The sequence below is a fragment of the Hypomesus transpacificus genome, chromosome 9 (genome assembly GCF_021917145.1).
Source record: "Hypomesus transpacificus isolate Combined female chromosome 9, fHypTra1, whole genome shotgun sequence".
NCBI lineage: Eukaryota > Metazoa > Chordata > Actinopteri > Osmeriformes > Osmeridae > Hypomesus > Hypomesus transpacificus.
In genome coordinates this window covers 2450877-2474070 of record NC_061068.1, presented here as the reverse complement: position 1 = coordinate 2474070, position 23194 = coordinate 2450877, and the positions used below count along the sequence as shown (strand labels likewise).

General features: G+C 43.5%; 1 protein-coding gene across 5 annotated transcripts in view; it reads right to left on the bottom strand.

The window, feature by feature from the left end:
- Window positions 1–23194, bottom strand: part of cpne5b (copine Vb) — a 104919-nt gene that overhangs the window by 24180 nt on the left and 57545 nt on the right. For 3 of the 5 annotated variants that reach the window (XM_047025983.1, XM_047025984.1, XM_047025985.1), the window contains 5 exons: window positions 16871–16934; window positions 9369–9472; window positions 7557–7661; window positions 1190–1231; window positions 947–1022 (listed from right to left, as the gene is read on the bottom strand). In XM_047025983.1, the coding sequence (XP_046881939.1) occupies window positions 947–1022; window positions 1190–1231; window positions 7557–7661; window positions 9369–9472; window positions 16871–16934 (391 nt within the window). Of the gene's footprint in view, window positions 1–946; window positions 1023–1189; window positions 1232–2076; window positions 2167–7556; window positions 7662–9368; window positions 9473–16870; window positions 16935–23194 lie in introns of those variants that run through there. The other 2 variants (XM_047025987.1, XM_047025986.1) reach the window with 2 other exon arrangements.

Here is a 23194-nt window from a genome sequence, read left to right as displayed (position 1 = left end):
GCTGAAAAGGTTATGCATTTTGTTGAATGTATTTTAAACTGCTGCCATACCAAATTCTATAACACTCAAATAAGTAATAAGTGGTCATGCTTACACTACGCATCAATCACAACAATGTGACCTGATTGCTTCCAAGCCGCTCTCCCTGAGGATATGATCAGTATCCTAGACATGTTTATTCAATCAGCCCCTCGTCCCTGGGAAGCATGCAGAGAGGATGTGAGGTTGAGGAAGAAGAAGAGTGGGTGAGGTGGGATACCGCCAAGATGGATTGTGGGAAATAACCATAATAATTCAGAATCCCTGGGAACGCTCTGCTGTTAATCCCATTTCACACTCCGGCTAATGGGCCTGTCCGTTTGTGTGTGTGTCAGTACTGTGTGCAGAGTGTGTGTTCACATCAAGCACAAACCAATCCAAGGTGCAGGTTGGGGAGACAATAATGCAAAGCCATCTCACTCTAGATATGTCACCACAGGTGCAGGATTTACACTGAGAAAACAAACACTCTAACAAAGGGAATTATTAATGCATGGAATAATTTATTTTACTAGACAGAGCTAAAGACAATATTCTGTGATGGTTTTTCAAATCCTGACAGACAGTGTTTTGTGTCTTGAATAATTTAGGAGATTAGAATAGATGGCTGATTAGCACTCTAGCTACATTATAATCAATCGAGGAGGATTGGGGTGTGACAGGACTGTGAGATAACAGAATGACACTAGTGTCATATAATTTTATGAATTAGGCTAGTATTCGTGTTCTTTGGTTGAATACCACCCACATGTTTTAGAAACCAAGATTCAATTTCATGGTAAAACAACTTCTGATCTTGATCCTAACTTACCCACCTTAACCTTGTCATTCAAGGTGAATTTCGGAAACATTTTCTTAAGGATTGAAGTTCAAGATTCTGAGCTTTTAAACATGTGAAGTTACTCACCTCATAAACATTGAATTGGCTCTGCCCTCGAGCAAGCTCCCTGTAGCTGGTGGTGAACTCCCCGATGAAGTCATGACTGTCAGGGAAGTCAGAAGGAGACTAAATGTGTCAAGTAAATTTCAAGTAAATAACACATTGAGGAGGCTGAAAGTTGTGGTGGAAACTAAACTTTTGGACTGATTTATTACGTAGGCATGGATCAATGAAACACTAGCAAGCTAGTGGAAACCTAAAGATACCTACCTGCCGTCTCGGTCCCAATCATACACCTCCACCTTGATTGTTCTGTAAGAGAGAATCACAGATGGTGCTTAAAGCCACTGCAGCAGCACTGGGTGACCTGACTGTAGCCGTCATTCACATGTGGACTTCAACACTCACTGCATGATCAAATCATTATTGTTTTAATTATCATTTTGGTGTATTAATTTACTGTAGATACATGATGACATTCAATCAGATACACACACACACACACACACACACACAGACAGACTCAATGTTCCCGCAGGTTCAAACTGATAAAAAGATGTAGCATCCAGCAGAAGATAAACATCAACAGAGCAGGACCAAAAACAACCAACTCTCCTACGAGCTCATTAGCTCCGCCAAGGCTTCAGTGCTGGAACTAAATCAGGAACTTTGACAACAACAAAAACAAGCTATGAGCGAAGCCTCAACTCCTGTTCAATTTCAAGGCTTGGTGCCTCTGTATTTGAATCCAACACAGACAATACTAATCATTTCAAATCTATTTATTTTTTTATCATTCAGTAACAAGACAAAATATTCAGTCCAACATAGTCTATTTGAAAATATTACCTAAAGGTTTTTCTACAATGTTACTTCCAGAAGAAACAGTCAAATACATTTTAATCTAGAAGGCCTAACCCTTACCCTAACCCTAGCCCATACAGTAGCTGACAGTCAAATCAACCATCATCAATTCAGTTTCACCAGGTTTGCATCTCAAAGTTTTTCTAATGACATCTTATATTTATTTTTAGACCTTTGTTCATGTGGAAATGGAATGTCTTGCAACAACAGTGCTGCACCTTTTACTAAAAACTCCTTCCATCTATCTTTTAAAACAGAAAACATATGACAAATTGTTAATGGGGACACGTTACCATCAGAAAAGTTTCAGTTTCTTCCGTTTGCCTGACAAAACTTTCTCCTTTCCATACCTTCTTTCCATTGATCTCCTGCTCTCCCCTCTTCCCCCCTTCCTGCCCCCGCAGCCCACCCAGACAACAACACGCTAAAGACATCAAAGATTCCTTGTCGTCGAGGAAGAGAGGAGAGGAGAGGGGGGATGACTAAAATAAGCCTCACTTCCTCTTCCTGCTGCCTGCTAGCTCACTGTGCTGGCAGCTTGCACCCTTGAGTTTATCTTCAAGGTAGCGAGAGGAATTCCAGTTACCTGAGTGTGACAGAAGGAGGATGATGGAGCTTCAGAGAGAGAGAGAGAGAGAGAGAGAGAGAGAAAGAGAGAGAAAGAGAGAGAGAGAGAGATGTTGCCGCTGACTAATTCATACTCAGAAGCAAGCAGGAAGGCTACAACACCAGCTGCAGATAGACATTGCTGTTACACCTGAGCCATACACTGTAGTCAAAACTACACAACAGGACATCCCTGAAGAACTTACAAGTCCCCATGTCAAGTTTGTATGCCTGGTATTGTTGGTTGATTTGTGTTGGTTGTATTGTCAAAACAGTGTATACATGTTTTTAGGGTTGAGTAGTGGCCGCTCACTTTAGATGAGTCAGACTTCTCTTCCTTGAACTAACATTTTAAGGTTTGTCTTTTTGCTGTATCTAACTGCTTTCGATGACAAGGAAAGTCTAAATGACTGCCAAAAAAGGTATACATCCAAACATTTAAAGACGTCGTCACACATATTGCCTGTGAAACACGTTTAATTTCACATTGGGAGCAGAAATGACAGGAAGTTAAATAAAGCACAAGGGCTTCCTGGTTACTGATCTTTTGCCAGAGACGTAAATAGACTCTGACTCACCCACATTAGCTTGCTAATCAGTTAGTGGGTGTTACGCTATCATTTCCTGGGGGGGGGGGGGGGGGGGGGGCTCGACATAGAAAAACACCCTCCTCTCTATCCTCTTCCTCTCTGCTCCCCAGCGTGTTCATTCATACAGTTAGAGTTCCTGTCAAGCAGACTGGGGGGGCTGGCCTTTGCAGCTGCCCTCTGGGCCCTGGTGTGTGATCTGATGTTACAGGGCGAAATATCCACTCCTGTATTTCATTTAAAATACCTACCTGCCCCCTTCCTTTTCTCCTCTCCTCTTATCCCCTCCACTCTACCTTCTCTCCCCCCTCCTCTCTTTACCTCCTCTCCTCCCTCCTCTCTCTACCTCCCCTCCCCTCTATCTCCTCTCCTTCCCTCCTCTCTCTACCTCCCCTCCTCTCTCTACCTCCCCTCCTCTCTCTACCTCCTCTCTTCCCCTCCTCTCTCTACCTCCTCTCCTCCCCTCCTCTCCACTTTACCTCTTCCCCTCCTCTCTCTACCTCCCCTCCTCTGTCCACCTCCCCTCCTCTCTACCTCCTCTCCTACCCTTCTCCTCCCCTCCTCCTCTCCTCCCCTCTCTTCCCCTCTACCTCCTCTCCTTCCTCCTCTTTCTACCTCCCCTCCTCTCCTCCCTCCTCTTTCTACCTCCCCTCCTCTCTACCTCCTCTCTTCCCCTCCTCTCTCTACCTCCCCCCCCTCTCTACCTCCTCTCCTTCCTCCTCTTTCTACCTCCCCTCCTCTCTACCTCCTCTACCTCCCCTCTCCTCTACCTCCCCTCCTCCTCCCCTCCTCCTCTCCTCTCCTCCCTCCATGCTCAGTCAGGCAGAACACCTTTCCCAACACACTATGAGAACGTCTTGTGGGGGAAACAAATTGGTGCTTCATTGCAGAGTACTGGATATCCTTGAGTTAAGGGTTTTCACAAACCCCCCTGTGTCTGATCATCTGAAACCCACAGGCTGCTGGAGTTGGACAGAAGTGAAGGTTTGGCATGTGCGTTCATAGATTAGGCTGGCTGCAGGGCTGATTTTATGGCTGTAAATAACAGGCTGTTTGTCTGATGATGTGGATGTGCCAGAGACAAGGCCTTCCCATGACAGACGCTCAATCTGTTTCTTCTAAACACACATACACAAGCCTGTCCAAATATGTGCACACACATCCTTCCTTCCTTCTGACACACAAAACTCTTACACACACGAGCATGTGCAGATACACGCACACACATACAAGCATTTATTGCTTTCTTAATACACATATTAATCTCTCACACACACATACACAGTTTGGACTAACCTGGGAGCTGGGCTGTCACTGTGTGATGATGACATGTGCAGTGTTTCCAGGCTGTATGTCATGTCTTCACCTGTCAGATCCCATTAGACTCACACCGAGAGGGAGACAGGGTACACACACCACAGAACCAGGAAGGGTGTGTGTGACGTGTGCATGCATTGGTGTATTCTACGAGGTGCCTCTAATACAAGTCTCAATCCCTTGCGTCCGATTGGTTCTGACAGGGTGACGACCCACACATAGGTTAACGCATGATTGGTTGGAGAACCCTATGACCCCAGCCCAGTTACAGCCCTTAGAGACACTCCCCTTCCATCTCTCTCTCCACCTCCAGGCTTAAGCACCAAGAACCACGTTGGGGATGTTCCAGCTGCAGTATACAGACACTGGCTGCAGACACATTGGTCGCAGAGCACTACAATAAGACCTGGAGGAATCCCTGGACCAAGAATGATAAGAATGGGGAGGAGGAAATGACGAGAGAGAGGAGGAGAGAGAGATGCTCTCCCAACCTGTTAGACCAGGAACATCATCACATTATCGCAGCCTTCTTCTCTCTCATTCTCATCTAAATCATCTCTAATTCATCTTTCTGTTTCATGCTTCTCCCCCTCCACACACCTCCAACCTCCACACACACACATCTTCTCTCCTCACACACACACACCTCACACACACACACACACACACAAAACACACCTCCACCCTCCACACACACACACACACCTCCACACACACACACACACACCTCCACCCTCTGCACACACACACCTCCACCCTCCACACACACACACCTCCACACACACACACACACACCTCCACACACACACACACCTTCTCTCTCCACACACACACCTCCACCCTCCACATACACACACCTCCACCCTCCACACACACACACCTCCACACAGTTACAAAGGGACTTGTGGAAATTCCCCAATCTGTTAACTATGAAGAAACCATGAACGGACCACGCCCTGTTGAAACTGATTCAGCAACAGAATAGAATATGTGAGGGGCTGAAGGCCACGTTCCCTACACCACCACATTATCCTTTGGGTATGGGTTCTTCTATTTCTTTGCATTAACAGGCCGACTGCATTATTGCTAGTCCAAGCACTTGTCCTCTCAAACTTGGACCACTGCAACTTGCTGCTCGCCGGTCTCCCAGCATGCGCAACCCGCCCTCTCCAGAGGATTCAGAACGCAGCAACCCGCCTGGTCTTCAACCTACCCAGACGCTCCCATGTTACCCTGCTCCTCATCTCCCTTCACTGGCTACCCATCGCGGCCCGTATCAGATTCAAGTCCCTGGTACTGACTTTCCGAGCGGTGAACGGGACTGCACCCGACTACGTCAAATCTCTCCTCCAGCCTTATACCCCCACCCGCCACCCACGGTCTTCTTCTGACAACCGTCTGGTGGTCCCACCACTCAAGAGCGCCCGGTCCCAACACAAGCTCTTCTCCTGTCTGGCCCCCCAATGGTGGAATCAACTCCCAACTTCCATCAGAGACACTGACTGTCTCTCCACCTTCAAGAAAAGGCTTAAGACGCACTTGTTCCGGGACTACAACGGTACTTAGGAATGATTTGCTGGACATGATGTTAGTTTCCTCCAGGATCATAATGACTCTTATTGAGAGACTTGTTGGTCTTGTTGGTTAGTTGTAACTGATAAAAAATAATTGTACTCGCTGTGAAATATTTTACTGTTGCTTGCTTTTCTACTGGTACACTCTTGCACTTTTTGAGGTTCATGTTGTTTAATTGTAACTTGTTTAACGACATGCTCTTATGGTTCTTCCCTTTGGCACTTATGCTTCATGTTATGGCTACTCGCAATGTTTGGGGCTATCTCGTTGTTATGATCAGTGACCTATGCACTTTTGTAAAGCTCTCTCTTGGAAGTCACTTTGGATAAAAGCTAAATGAATAAATGTAACTGTAAATGTTGAGATCCATCAGTATGCTAAGACATGTTGATAACAGTTTTGAGCGTGGAGAAACCAAAGAGGCGACAGATATTAATAAGTGGTTTAAAGAGTGTTTAAAGGAAGTGTGGACATGCGAGGCAGGTGGAAAAAATAAAACCTGACAAGATACGAAAAAAGAAGAAGAGGACAGGGGGATACTAAAAAAGATGGTGAACTGGTGGCCCAGTGTTAGGGTTAGGGTAAGATACTGACCAGCCGGTCAGTGACAGGGGCTAGCCCAGGGGTAAGATACTGACCAGCCGGTCAGTGACAGGGGCTAGCCCAGGGGTAAGATACTGACCAGCCGGTCAGTGACAGGGGCTAGCCCAGGGGTAAGATACTGACCAGCCGGTCAGTGACAGGGGCTAGCCCAGGGGTAAAATACTGACCAGCCGGTCAGTGACAGGGGCTAGCCCAGGGGTAAGATACTGACCAGCCGGTCAGTGACAGGGGCTAGCCCAGGGGTAAGATACTGACCAGCCGGTCAGTGACAGGGGCTAGCCCAGGGGTAAGATACTGACCAGCCGGTCAGTGACAGGGGCTAGCCCAGGGGTAAGATACTGACCAGCCGGTCAGTGACAGGGGCTAGCCCAGGGGTAAGATACTGACCAGCCGGTCAGTGACAGGGGCTGGCCCAGGGGCAGGGAGTGACGGATTACAAGTAATCGGATTACTGTATTCTGATTACAAAATAATTGTAACTGTAATTTGTTACTTTACTACTTTTTTTCGGATTACAGATACGTTTTGAAAAATATTTACTTTCAGATACTTTTACATTTGGGAGTAGTCGATTTTCTCTTGAAAAATGTATCCTTTTAATTGCAAAATTGGCTGTTTTATCATTGGTCATTTTCTCTGTGACGTTTCACATTTGCCTAACAGTAATGCCCTTATTGACACAAATTGGGGTGACCTTTCGATTTATTTTGTATGTCCTGCTGCAACAGTTTCAAGGGTATTTATTTATTTTGTCTTATTCCAGGTTATGTAAACAAACTTCAACTGGTTATGAACTAGGTTTTGAAAGTAATGAAAAGTAATCAGATTACATTACTGAGTCTGGGTAATCCAAAAGTTACGTTACTGATTACAATTGTGAATGGGTAACTAGTAACTGTAATGGATTACATTTAAAAAGTAACCTACCCAACCCTGCCCAGGGGTAAGAGACAGATGAACCGGTCAGTGAGAGGGGTGGATTAAACTACAGGGTCTGTGTTGACATATATATACAGCTTGGGGTGGGGTGCAGAGGTTGAGAGAGGGGGAGAGGAGGAAGGGAGAGGAGGACGAAAGACTCAAACCTGTCAAAGTCCCCATTGCAAAGCGCTCTGACTGGGATGGTAAAGGACTGCCAGACCGGGTTTAAAGTGTTCTTCACCACCTCTGTTTTATGGCAGATGGTAAACCTGGGGTGGAGAGAGAGAAGGAGACAGAGAAAGGGGAGAAAGGAAGGAGAGTGGTCGTGATGAGAAGTAGAAAATGGTAAGAAGAATAGCAAAGGGAAAAAGATCACAGAGCACAGAAATGTCAAAGGAGGGAGAGAGAAGTTTGACAGAGAAATGATTAGTGGAGAGACACACATGGACAGAGATTGAAAGATCTCATTGCAATTCACAGAAATGTAGACCTGTGTAAATGAGCTTTCTATAAACAACCATCTTTACACTGCCCTTTTACTCATGCCTGCTCTTGCATCCCTCTCGCACAGATATTGGACATTTGCATTGTGTTGTTTTCATAGTTTGACACATCTGCTAAATTGAGCCCCTACACACAGACACACAGACACACAGACACACAGACACACAGACACACAGACACACAGAGCTTATGACCCCGTGGCAGTAGGGTCACTCCCACTCCACTGGCCACGCTGAGCCACCCTGAGCCACCCTGAGCCACCCTGAGCCACCCTGAGCCACCCTGAGCCAGTGAGCCACGCTCCCTGGACGTTTGGTGTGAGAGCCTGTGTGTTCTATATTTATGAGACCACAAAGTGTTTTCGTCCCGTATGTTTTCTTAATTGTATCATGCTGGTATTTGTCTCTCTGTTGCTTGGTAAAATGGCCAGATGGATGATGCAGTTCAGTGTGTGACTGTGCATGTCTGTGTATGTGCACCATACGTCAATGCAATGCCTCAAAGTATCTCCAGCCAGCACCAAATTTGATGTATTTCCAGATGTACCTACTGCACCTTCCTTCAGACACCCCCCCCATATTTTCTCTCCATCTCTTTCCAGAGACATTTATTCTGATCTACATGGGGTCAGTGACAAGTGATGCCCAAAGAATCCATCTGCACTTGTTATGAATCTCCATGTTCTGGTACTTACTCTGTCCCCTTGATAGTGTTGTACATCCTGTATGAAGTCGTTCAGTTGGGAATGACTTGTAACACATGCATGTTATGGTTGTGTGTTTGTAGGTGGGGGAGGAAGCCTCACAGGCCTTAAATATGTCCTTGGCTGGAACAGTCTATGCAGACAACTTTTTGGGGGGAGTCCGCAGACAGTCCACAGGACTGTTTTGGGGGGGGTTTGATGGTGAGGTAGTACTGTCTGGAAATCTGGAAAACATACTGGAGAGATGAGTGCATGGCTGTGTGGGGAGGGTGTCTTGTGCTTAATGGGTACTGTAGGGATTGTGGAGATGATTTCCCTGCAGTTCTTCTGTTCACTACCTACACTGCAGTGTCAGTGGTGTACATGTAGTGCATGTTGTTCACTACCTACACTGCAGTGTCAGTGGTGTACTCGTAGTGCATGTTGTTCACTAACTACACTGCAGTGTCAGTGGTGTACTCGTAGTGCATGTTGTTCACTAACTACACTGCAGTGTCAGTGGTGTACTCGTAGTGCATGTTGTTCACTAACTACACTGCAGTGTCAGTGGTGTACTCGTAGTGCATGTTGTTCACTAACTACACTGCAGTGTCAGTGGTGTACTCGTAGTGCATGTTGTTCGTTGGTTTCTGTGATGTCCACAGCGTGTACAGCCATTTGCACATTTGATGGCCTAGTCCAGAAAGTGAGTCCAGAAAGCTAGTCCATAGGAACAACTTTTCTTAACATGACACAGAACCACATCACAGAACCACATCACAGAACTTACGTTCCATCCTCATTGCTTCTGTAGAACACCATAAAAGGGTCTGACTTGCCAAAGAAATCCTTCTTGTCCAGCTTGTTGGCACAAAACTGCATAGTTGCGCTGTCCTGATTTGAGGGTGGAAAAAAAAGCAGGGGAACAAATGTGAATGTTGACTTCATCTTTATTAGCAGTGAGAGAACACAAGAATGAATCCTAAATCTAATATTCTGCATCCTAATGAACACAACACCAGCTGTACTCTCCTTCATCTCTTGGTGCAAGCATGAATAACAATGTGATAATATATGTATTGTTTGTGTGTGTAGGTGTGTGTGTCATCTCACTGATGATGAACATGAGGTTTTGTCTTTGTGTGGGTGTATTATTTGCGCAAATGTGCATGCGTCTCAAAATTGTTTGTTGTGTTTTTTGTGCAAGCATGTGTGTATGTGTCTTCTTACACAGATAAAAATGACTAACCATCACAACCGCACCTACCCTTCCAAACACACAGACACACACGTTACACATACTCATCATAGCCCTGAACTGCTATCTCTGGTAGCAGGAAGGCACAATAGTGAAGCATTTCTATAGAGAAGCAAACTGTAGAGTTGTCTTTGATCAGGCAGATGAATGAGATGTCTAATTGAATGTTTCATCACTGGGACTGTTATTGGCTGGATGGAGAATGAAGGGGATTGAGATGGAAGAGAAGAGATGAGAGAGGAGGGAACGTGTGTGTGTGTGTCTGGCCTTAGCTGTAGCAGGCCCTCTGCAGGCACGTCCCTGGATGGAAAACCACAACTAAAAATGACGAGGGGGTTACCCTAACCATGCCTCATACCCTAACCCTAACCCTGGCCTACGTCCTAACCATGCCTCATACCCTAACCCTAACCCTGGCCTACGTCCTAACCATGCCTCATACCCTAACCCTAACCCTGGCCTACGTCCTAACCATGCCTCATACCCTAACCCTAACCCTGGCCTACATCCTAACCATGCCTCATACCCTGCAGGGCCACCGTGTGTGTGGAAGAAGACATCATTGACAGTTTATAAGGTAATGAGCGTACACACTCAGCTAATCATAGCCCACTAGCTAGCAGTACAAATGAAGTGCGCTAAAACAAGCTTGGTGTTGGACCATTTCTTCCAGAAAGGCAGTGAAGTAAAATGTAAATTGTGTGATGCTACTCTTCAGTTTAGTAAAGCCTGAGTATGTTATGTACTTTCTTGAATTTCCTGTCTAACACTCTAGGGGTGCAGTGCCAGTGTGTCTGCATGCTGTTCTGTATTCTTCAGTCTGTGGGTTTGTAAATCCTCCATGATGTGCTCTCACCAGTAACACCACTAACACTAATGGTCCTGACCACTGCATTAAATCACTGCAAGGCCACCTAGCATGACTTACGCTCATAAATAAAATTCATGCCCAGACCTCATGTTGTGTTATAAAGTAAGTGTGTTGCTAAGTATCCACTCCTGCTATTTATCTGATACACTGATTTTTATGGTCGTTACTTCTGACACAGACACAAAAAAAGCTTCAATCAACCAATCTACTGTCACTTTCCTGCCAGAGTGAATGATGGTGCAAAGTGTATTTGCTATACAATATTCACAGGGGTATAAATTGCAAATGTCTTTTGTAATGCTTTGCCAAACCAGATGCATTTGTAATTTGGGGTGTGTTCATCTGAATGTGTGTGTGTATCTGAGTGTGTGTGTATCTGAGTGTGTGTGCACTCCTAATGAACACCCATATTGAGACAGTGATTTGTTTCAAGGAATATTGGCCCATCTAATCTCTAGAGGAGCCATCATGGTTAGTTTGTAAGCCTCCATTAGGCAGATATCCTAGCAGGAATGCAAATTAGCATGCATATGTTTTGTTGGCAAGACAAAAGATGCATCAAATGTTGAATATCCGTGAATCTTGGACAACCTTCTCCAGAAGCTTATTAAAATTATTGTTTATTATGACAAATTTGCACAAACTGTCATGGCAAACACTTTGAATAAATTAAAGACAAAACGGCCTGAGATAAATTGTAACAATAAAGTTCAATCCTTTTTTTGCAACTTTTTCAAACAAGGCTGACTGCGCTTTCTTTGCACTCATTCATTATCTCAAACCGTGACAAATATAAATCATCCCCAAGTGAGCCTTTTACTCGTCCACTAGAATATTGTTCTCCATCCTTGCATTCTCTCAGCAATCAGTGTGACTGTGCCAGTGTGGAAGTGCGGTGTTTGGAGTGGGATCTTCTTTATAGAGATGAAGCAGCGTAGGTGGTGGGGTAGGGCAGGTGGGCTAGCTGGCTGGCTGGAACAGTGGGGCTTTAGCAGCACTGGGTGTTGTTGTGGAGCTGCAGGGCTCTGCTGGACAGCATCAGGGCCAGTAATGACAGGCTAATGGCTTTTTAATGTTGTAGCACCTCAAGCCCGTGTGTGTGTTGGAGGGGGGTGTGACAAGTTTGGTGTGTGTGTGTGGTGTGGGAAGAAGGGATGTAGAATGAGTGTGTTTGGCTGTCACTGTGTACGCTTCTGAGTCTTTCTGCCAGTAAGCGTTCCAGTACAAGATAGTTGTATGTGAGCAAATGTGTACAGGAAGTGTGCAAACGAGTGCGTCCTGATGATGGCCCATATTATATTATCACACTGAGACAGGCTTCACTAGGCTTAAACACACTCTGCTCCAGAAGGCCGTGGGCACTCAACTCTGCTCCACTGGCAGAGCCAGAGAGTTTATCAACAACCTTCCACCCCCACCCACCATCAGACCTCCAGCCATCCCACCATGCCTCACAGAGAGGCAGTTATCTGCTCCCTGACACCCCCGCTGGCACCATGGACCAAAACCTCCTCATCCATCTCTTGCTGCCATACATATTGTTTTGTTTCCTTTCTCTGGGGAATTCTCTCTCCCTCTTACTGATACATTTGAAGCCCCTCTTCTACGTGCCACACTTCACCCGTAGGCTTGGCCGGGCCTGTGGGGCTGGGCCGGTGGGGCCGGGCCGGTGGAGCCGGGCCTGTGGAGCTGTGTTTGGGTTATGGAAACATTGTGAGCTCTTTCCTCTACAGGGTTTAACTGTGTCCTGACTGTAATGGAAGGTCTGCTTTAGGACATAGGGTTAGGGACATTGTGAATTTTGCTCCTTCAGTCCTTGCAATGCTCTGTGAACAAACAGAGGTGTGTGTTTGGGACCAAGAGAGACAGACTAAGCAAGAGAAAGAACAGGGCGAGAGAAAGAACAGGGCGAGAGAAGGAGAAAAATACATTGACAGCTCAAGACGCCAGGAAAAACTGAAAACAGCCTTTCATCAAGAAAACATAGCTGGTGTGTGTATAACTGTTCCTTTTTTGTCAAAGCAATAGAATGTGGACCTATTACCTTTATGCACTAGTACAAGTTTACAAGCATTCTCACCTAGTGTGTTACAGTGTGGTATGGAAACTGCTCTGGTACAGATAGGAAGGCCCTGCAGCGGGTGGTTAAGACGGCAGAGAAAGTTACTGGATGCAGTCTCCCGGCAATCGGTGACACATACATCAACAGATACAGATCCAGGTCTACCAGCATCATGAAAGACTTTTCCCACCCTGCGAATTGATTATTTGTCCCTCTCCCCTCAGGCAGGAGGCTGCGCAGCATCAGAACCAGAACAACCAGGTTAAAGAACAGAACAACCAGGTTAAAGAACAGAACAACCAGGTTAAAGAACAGCTTCTCCCACAAGCTGTCAGACTTACTAACTCTGCCACATCCCAGAACCAGAACAACCAGGTTAAAGAACAGCTTCTTCCCAGAAGCTGTCAGACTTACTAACTCTGCCACACCCCAGAACTGACAAAACTGTTACACTGAATTGTTTCTACTATGCTGCTAATTTCTCAGGTTATTTTATCCATGTGTGTGTATGATTGGTTGTCTGTATTTATTGAAGATGGGTAGTTTAGTTATTTATTTGTGAGTGGTTTAAACCGGACCTCAGTACCAAATTTTGTTCCGGCTCCTGCACATTTTTTGAATGACAATAAAATGATCCTTATCCTGATCCTTTAAAAGGACATGGTCCGAATAATGAGGCATAAAGTGGAGGTGGAGATCCATTCCAGTCTTGACACTTTGAGGTACAGTCCAAGTCAGGTCATTGGTCATAGGTCTAATCAAGAGAAGGATTTTGTTCCTTTTGGAAATACATATCTTTCTGCTGCAAAAATAAATATACTTGAAAATGACATTTGTTGTCCTGTCAGGGTTGTCCCTGTCATCAAAACACATGTCAGGCAATCTAACGAATAATGCTAACTGATATGTAACGCCACAATTTATCTTGAGGATTAATAAAGTACCAACGTGCGTGACTACTTTTGAAAATACACACAGAAAAGTAAAAGAAAAAAAAACTGATCCAAAACACACAAGATGTACACCGGGCTGAACATGGGATGTACACTAAGGGGAAAATAAGATTTACGTATGTATAAAACTAAAACAATTTTGCATAGGCGACACATATGTACAAAACAATTAAACTAAGGTGAACAAAAACTATTTACCACAAAAACACATTATACAGTAGCAAATAACAAGTGCCATGAACACCACTGGTGCCAACTATGCTGCCAATGTATCGCATAAACCAGCAAACCCTACAGAGGACTGCCAAATAAAGAAAGACCAAACTCTACTATTTAGAGAAAGGTATCTGATCAAGTTGGGATTCAAATACATTTCTGGGATTCAGAAATTAACCTGACTGAACATTGCCTGATTTAGACCCAGCACAAGTTATCTTTGAATATATGCCACTAAACTACTGGTTCTTTCAACAGTAACAAACACGCGCAAATTTGCAATAGCTGCAAAAATGTACACACATGCTATTTTTGTGGGCCAAAAATAAGTGAGCCATTATAATATATTATATAAAAGTGAGCTTTTGGGCCAAAATTGAGCCATAGAGCTGTCGGTTGCAGCAAGAAACACTGTTGTTTTGGGGTGCAGTCAGATGTAAAGGAACACACACTTTTTCCAAAGCTGTCTTTTCCTAACACCAACCCATAAAGTGATTGGATGCAGAACTGAAAACTTAAAAACATTAACCAGTTAAACAAGGAGATCCTATTCATCGAAAGGTATTCTTCCACCACTGACATGCATTGTTCCATCCCTAAACTAGTGTCTAAATCAGGTATGAAATCACAAGTCATTAGTCTGTTTTTTTGTGGCTTAAATGCAACTCATGTAAACTCACGCTTTGAGTTCCTCTCAATTATCCACCAATTTGTGGGAAAATGAGAAAAGGTCATTCAGTACTTAAACTATTTTGTGCAGATGCACAGATGGTGGGTGATAACAATACAGGCTAGCTGCTTCTGCTAATGGTTTACTGTCTGTCCCTCACAAGGCTGGAACCACACACACAGGAGGGAACCAAACACACACAGGAGGTACATAAAACGTTTCTGTTGATGGAATTCTGTCGTGTGCATTAAATATTCAGCTGTTCTTGATCATTAGGAAACAGTGGCAGGCAAACACGTAAAACTCTGTGATCAACTGCCAGTACTTAAGGAGAAGAAAATGAGTGCATCAATATTTAACAAGGAGGTGGGGAAAAAACTCCCCAGGGAATACTGAGTTCACATGGACACAGTGAGTGCTGTGTGTGTGTGTGTGTGTGTGTGTGTGTGTGTGTGTGTGTGTACTGCAGAGTTCTTGTTGGTGCATTAGTGTACTATAAAATAGTGCACAGGAAAAGATGGTGGACAGAAAAAGAATAGTCAATACAAATAGAAAACATGACAAATAGAACAAGCAATTAGGAGGGAAGAGTAAAGACCCTATTCCATTTACTGAAAACAACCCAGAAAGCAACCCTCTTTCAAACAGAATTTTTAAAAACATGCATATTATTTTGGCTATGATTACACAATATAAAACTCTGGTTTTAAATAACAAGTCATGATGACCAACAAAGAACTTATGAGCAGGTTTTAACTGTTTATACAAAGACATGTAGTAAGCTGTAGTAAGAGTGGTCTCTCCAGTCCAAAATGGTTGCCGTTCAATTAGAACAGAAAAGAACAGGGCTTCCCTTTTGAATCGCAGTCTACAACCATCGCTTTAATGTAAGAGGGGGCATAAAAGATGAATGGAATAGGGAGAATTGTGGGAGGAAAAGAAAGGAGAGAGTGAATCAAAGCCCAGGAGTACAAAAAAGAAAGGGATGAGAGAGACAGAAGGGAATAAACAAGGTAAGAAATCTTGCCAGATTCGATTGATGCCTGAGCGACTGTGACGAAGGTGTGTGCGTGTCGAAGAGACAAAAGACCCTGAAATTACTTGCCATTGATGTGCCGGACATAAAGCAGACTCTCAAGTTTAAAATTGAATGAAAGTGTGTGTGTGTTTGTGTGTGCACACATGCCTAGATTGTGGGTACTCCATCAAGCACATCCCTACCCACGATTCATCAACTCTACCATATGTCTGTTTCAGCTTTCTGCTGTGGTTCTATGTATTCGGGTGATTCACTTAAAAATAGCTTTGAATGGTGAGTGCCTGTCTGTCACAGGCACTGGCCTATGGGGCCCATCAAACAAAAACCTTCTAATGGAACCTGACAGAAGCTGATTTGACTCAGTCTCAAATAGGCCCCCATGAGCCACAAGCACAGACCACAGCCCCAAAGCCCAGGATCCAAACTGCTCTCTGACATACAGCAAAGATCTAAGAGACTGTATCACAGAAACCTCTCCTTCCTGTAGGTTCGTATTTCAGTACATGGGGATTGGGGGTTAATGTGTGTGGAAGATATGGGTTGGTGTGTTTATTTGTATTAAGTGGATAGGTGCATTTGTTTATGTGTAAGACACTGAGCGCAAATGTCTTAGTATCTAGTGTCATTTTGGTGGTCATATTTCCCCAGACTGTGAGCTAGAAAGGTCATCCAGAGGTCTGAGTTTAAATTAGCAGCACCATTCAGGCCTGGGTTATGATCCCCACCCTTCTATTGTAGCTGCAGGGGTGGTTACACCAAGTGGGAAATTAGAGAATATTAATTAACATAGTGATTCTTCTCTCTGTCTCTCTACCTTTCCCTCTCTCTCCATCTTTCTCTGTCTCTCCACTCTCCTTCTCCATATCACACACTAAACACAGTAAACACAGTCCTTCTCCATATCACACACAAAACACAGTCCTTCTCCATATCACACACTAAACACACTAAACACAGTCCTTCTCCATATCACACACAAAACACAGTCCTTCTCCATATCACACACTAAACACACTAAACACAGTCCTTCTCCATATCACACACTAAACACCCCCCCCGCCAACAAATGTTTTACGTATGAAACGCACAGTATGACAGTGTAATAGCACAGTATGACAGTGTAGGCTGTAGGGTGCAATTTGAAAGGTGTAAAAGTACTGTACGGGTGCAGTTTGAAGGGTGTAATAGTACACTGGGAGAAGTGTGTAGGCTGTATTGCTCACTCTGCAGTTTCCCAGCTCCTCTGCAGACAAGATGATGGAGCCACATTTCTTCCCTAGGATCCCTCTGTGGAGGACACAACAGCAAGGGGCATCATCAGTTGAAACCAGCAACACAATATCATACAAACATATCATACAAACATATCATTCAAACATATCACAGCAGTTGGATCAAAAACAAATCAAAACAAAATCATCTCAGTCTTTTGCTTTGCAAAATATTTTCTTAACACCCGTAGTAAAAGAAGAGTGAAAGGTTATAATTGGTTCCTGGCGATATTGTGACCAGTGAAGGTCATTGATGCCAAGACCCTCATTGTGGGGCCCGGAGGAGAACCAGAATGGCCCCAGGAGGGGTGTTTGATATTATTGTTATTGCAGTGAAGTCTGTGAGGATATGGTGCTGAAGTTTTCTGCTGTCCATGGTTCTGAACAGATCCTATTCAAACTGAAGTCTGTTGCTGTCCATGGTTCTGAACAGATCCTATTCAAACTGAAGTCTGTTGCTGTCCATGGTTCTGAACAGATCATTTTATGTTCTAACAAGACCACCGACTGCCTCACAGTCATTGGAACCTAAGGCAGTTTATGAAAGTACTTCAGAATCACATGTTCTCAGGGAACAGGGAGAATTGTACAGACAGTTGCACACTGTCACAAGCAATCTTCAGTCCCAGTGTGTCATTACCACACAATAGCTCTGTCCTCCATCTCCATATCTGTAAGCTTGGCTAAATGACATTTTATTTTTAATGTTTTCATTGAGCAAATCTTTGAGGTTTTAGTGCTTTGTTATGAGACTTCTGATTTGAGGTTTTACTGCTCAATAAATGCTTCCTAGACATAAAGCTAATAGAGAACAGAAGCAACACTTGTATAGATGAACAGAAACAGTCACAGGCAGGTACCTGAGGCATGAGATCAAAACACTTTCTCCACAGCTCTGAATCTCCCTTCCATGTGCACATACACACATCAATGCAGATGCACTGGTACCTAGGCTTTATTCACAATGCACACATGGGCACACATACACTGTCCACATGTTTACACACAGACACACACACTATACACATGTTGATACACACATCATGTCTTTCTTCTTCCTCAGTGTGTAATGACAGCTTGTCTTGAGTTCTCAGCAGTAGCAGACAAAGCTCCTCAGGTCACCGTCTGACAGTTGAAATTGAAGAGCAATGCCTGCAAAATTACGGAATTCTTTTGGGAAGACCTATTTTTTGCCAATTTCTGCCTTTGTTGAGACAGTATATAGCAACAGGAAATGTAGGGATAGAGAGAGGGATGACACACAGCAAAGGGCCAGGGCAGGATTCAAACCCTGGCTGTTGTGGTAAGTGCACTTATCCAGAGAGCCACTTGGGCATCCCAGACATTTTAAAATAAATCCACTGAGATGTCCAGTGAAGCAATGGTGCATTCTGCCTTCAGCTTGGCATTTAAAAAAATAATGTAATGTGTTATTGGGGTGTGCTTGCCTTTCGGCGAGCACAAACCATTGTTATCTCACATATATATTATTATTATTATTGTTTATTTTCGCGCCCCTAAGGCTCAGTCAATATTTGGACTACATAGACAACGTTGATGTCAAAAGGTTCGTCTTGGTCGCGATTGCGTTGGTTCTATTGGGATTTATGTTCCGTTGCACGGTTTAGGTTTTAACTAAGTTTTTGTGGCAAAAGTGAAGCTAACGGTGGCTAACTTGCTAGCCACAGTCACTGACGCTACTGACGTCACTAACGTCACGAAATATCGCGTGACTACCTCTAGCAGAACATTAGTTTAGCAGCTCGTTAACTTCTGGGAGATAGCTAGGCTAACTGCTTTACTGCAAGGGAGGAGCAGAAACGCCACAAGCAAATAGGCCAGGGTGATAACTATTTACTCATTTTACTTTGAGATACTTTTACTTTGTGATATGAAACACAATTGTGGAGTGTAATGTACAATATAAGCTGATATAAGGAAGCAGTTACGTCTACTTTCGGAAACAGTAGTCTACTATTTCACTGAAGCATTAGCATCATGACATTAGCCTCTGTTGCCCGGGCAACACATACTACAGCGGTCTATGATGCATCTGTTTTCAATCGTTAAAATAAACATTCTTCTCCAATACAGGGCTATATCGCATTTTGCCTTGTTACTGACAATGATCGCTACCACTGACATTCTTATGAATGAGTGATTTTCCCCTAAATAAATGTCAAGCTTATTTACGTTTTTTGGAGCATACTTTCAGTTAGCAGATGATACTATTTGAATCGCGATTCCATCTGAGATAGCTAGCTACTGCTGGTAACGTTGTTGTTAAACTACATTTCAAAGGGGGTTCTTTATTAATGAATTAATGCAATATGAGTAGGCTAAATGCCTGAAAATATCACGAGAATGGAAAAACTTACAATGACGTTTAAATCATAGAGATTAGGTCAATTTTTACACCGGTCTGCCAAATGTATTCGTTTTGATTCAACTATGAGGTTGCTGATCACCATTCCCTCTTGCAGGGGAAATGAGAAGACAACTATTTCATCCTACTCTTCACTCTTAGTATTTTGAGTTGTAAATGAGCAGAAAAAAATATGCTTTTAAATCTATGTCATCTTTATAAATAATAAGTAGGCTATGCATTTTAATATAAAATATACAGAAATGTAATTTAAATACGGACCCCTGCAACCAACACAAGTAAGCAAGCACACCCTACAATTTCCCCAGAAATTGTACCATCTCTAGTTATAAATGTATCCTCTTAACAAAACACATTGGTAAATATTCAATTTTCTCTGTTATCTCGAACTGCCCCTCTTTCTTTTTGGATATACTCAAATGTACCACTATCTATTATCTATTACCACTATTAAATGTACCACTATCTATTATCTATCTATTATCTATTATACTATTTATCTGTAATTTAGGAAGTTTTAGTGTTAGGGTTAGTATAGTCGTTTATTTATTGCTATCTGTATATTTAGGAAGTTCACTTATCTAAGCTCAGCATAGATGTAAATTTCTTCTGTGTACTTATATGTTATGTTATGCCAAGTGCTTGCGTTGTCTTGTCTTAAGAATTTCAGTGCCCAGTCTAACCTTGTGTTGCTCTGTGCACCTGACAAATAAAAGACTTGAACTTGAACACTATTTCACCTTTAAAGCAATGTCAAAAGCATGCAACCAATCTCCAAGTCTCTAGATGGCATTGTCCAATGTTATAGACCTCCCCAGTTGTTGCTCCTCTTCATCCAATATGATTACAATTCCAATATGAAAATACAAATGTTTTCTTCCATGCTATCTATAGAATAACCATAAACAACAGGATTGTAACTGCTAGAATTAGGTACCTACTTCTATGAGTTAATTACAGTTGATATTCTCTGAAACGCTAGCCTGAAACCAACGGACATGTCATCCCCTTTCTTTATTGTACATATTCTGTCACTCTTCACTATCTCTGTCCATACAAATACATAAATCAGGAAAACATTGATTAACTCAACCTAACCAGCTGGTGCACTGGTACTCTATATTACCCAAATTATCTGATGTCATAGCAATCCAACTCACTGAATTGTGTATGTTTCAGTCATTGTTTTTGGAGAGAATTTCACTGAAAGTGCTGACCAAACCATAACTGCAGCTGCATCTGTCTTTAATGTACTGTCTCTAAACACCTGCATTTCTTCTCATTAACCTCGATATGGAACCCTAACTGTAGACTCTGTGTTTGGGTGAAGTGCCTTGCCCAAGGACACAACGTCATTTGGCATAGGGAATCGATCTGGCAACCTTCAGATTACTAGTCCGATTCCCTAACCGCTCAGCCATCTGACTCCCCTCTCTCTTTGTGTGTGAGAGAGAGGATGATACCCTCTATACTCTGTCAATCTGTATGATCTGGATTTTTTAGTGTTTCCATTGATTATGTTTATAATTGGCTCATTCATCAAGCTGGGACCTCTTTCTACTGGGAGAGCAGTGTGTGTGCGTGAGAGAGAGAGAGAGAGAGAGAGAGAGAGAGAGAGAGAGAGAGAGAGAGAGAGAGAGAGAGAGAGAGAGAGAGAGAGAGAGAGTGTATGCATGCGTGTCAAACCCAAGGCTATCCGCTAATAAAGAGGGATCCAAAGGAATATAAAATACTCTTTCACAGATCCTACCATTCTCCCTCTCTCCACTTCCTCTCCCTCTCTCTCCACATCCTCTCTCTCTCTGTATATCTGCAATCTCTCCGTATTTCTGTCTTCTCTCTCTCTGTATATCTGTCTTCTCCTGTCTCCTCTATTCCTCCTCATCCTCCAAGGTCTGGTTTAAGGTCCCTGAGGCAATTGAGAACAGCTGTGGGTTTAATACATATTGCTGCTGTCAAACATAGCTTCAATGGGGATGGAAAAGGAGAGGAGTATGTACCCATACAAACACAACCACACACATTTAGATCACTCAATAAGAGACTTGCCAGGCATTACCTGGTCATTGCCCACCAAGTCTAGCAGCTACATTAATATCCACAACCCAACCATTACTGTGGCAGTGCTTTGTGGTACCTACATTGTAATCAATGTTTTTTTGTTACATTTCTGATGAAAATCTTGTTCAAAAGGTTAAAATGTAACAACTTAAATTATTACCATACCAAATGGTATTCCCTTTTCAATGTTTTAGTTTTGTTTTCCCCTCACAAGCACACAGTCTCTTCAGGCTTCAGAACACAAGCAGACCTCCAAACATGTTGATGCAGTCTATCTTGTTTGTTTTCTATTCATGCACTCTCCCTCTCTGATCTTTTATTTAAAGTCCTTTTTCCATCCCTTATCTAAATGACCACTGGTGTGTCTGTATGTATACTCACAAGCATTTTTGTAAGTTGAGGGTTGAGAGAATTTACATCAGTATGGATTTTCTCCATGCGAAAGGGTTAGGTTAGATCTTCCATGCGAAAGATCACACAGATCTGTTCTCCTCAACACAAGCACTTGAAGACGGAAAGGGCCAGAAAGGGTGCACTCCAGCTGTGTCAGGCCATTAGGAAACATAGAAGTTGTGTGTGTGTGTGTGTGTGTGTGTGTGTGAGAGAGTGTGTGTGACAGTGTGTGTGCGTGCGAGTGCAGGAAGTAGGTGGGGGGGTTGTATGTGAATCAAGAAACATCTACAGATCCACAGGACCAGGGCTATAGGCATTAGTGAAGCAGGAAATGCCCGGGCAAAGTCTTCTAACACTTCTGAGCACCCCACCACCATCACCCACACACACATACACACACAAACACACACACCACAACCCCCCCAGCTTCCTTTCTTTACCTCCTCCCTCACCTCTCCACTCATCCATTTCCAAATCAATTTCTACTCTGGGCCAACCAGAAATAGCAGGGTTTCATAATGATGTGAAACAGCAATGGAGGCAAACAGAAGAGCCCAAATGGAGCTTTAGCTATCTGACCCCAACAGACCACCGCCTAATGAGCTTCGTCACATGGCTAGTATTGTATGGCCACCAGGGGGGCCTCAGGTTGCCCGATGTCGAATGAGTCACCGGCACTGCGCATTACATCAGAAAAATTCAGAGTGAAAACAAAAATAACGTGCAAAAATGTCCGGTCAAGGAAAGCAGAGAGTGTAGCCAAAATCTTCGATGGGACTAAACTCGAATAGCTTCGGCGACTTTTTATAGTACAAAATCGTTGTCAATCATGCAGTCTTTCGACACACCCTCCAATCATCAAGCAGAAGCCCAGCGTCCAGGCCAGCCCACTCCTCCATTCACTCCCAGAGATGCAGAGCGTCCAGAGAAGAATAAAATGGAAGGGGAAAAGATGCCGGGAGGAACAACTGAAAAAGCCAGGTAAAAAAAGAAAGATCTGTCACTTCATAAATCTAGGTTCCTGCAAGGGTGGGAACAATATGTTTTCTCAAAAGCCCTGAATCTTTCAGGTAAACATTTGGGTTGTATATTCCATTATTTCGATCAGCGTAACCGGCGCAGTGCAAGCGTAGGGTTCGGGTTCGGTGGGAAAAAATGTATGGTTCGGCCGAAACCAAATCCCGTCCAAAAGCCCAATATTCGACCGAATCCTGGATTCGGTGCATCCCTAGTCAATAGAGCATGACATTCTGTGCCAACTTCTTTCTTTTCTTTCAACTTCTTCTCTACTTTGAAGAGCTCATTGATGAGTTTGCATTGAGAAAGAGCAGAAAACGGACCTTTTAATATCACTGATGTGATGATGGTGAGTCACATATTTAAACTGATCATATTTATAGAGTGGTTCTGTGGATTTCAAAGCACTGATGTGTCAG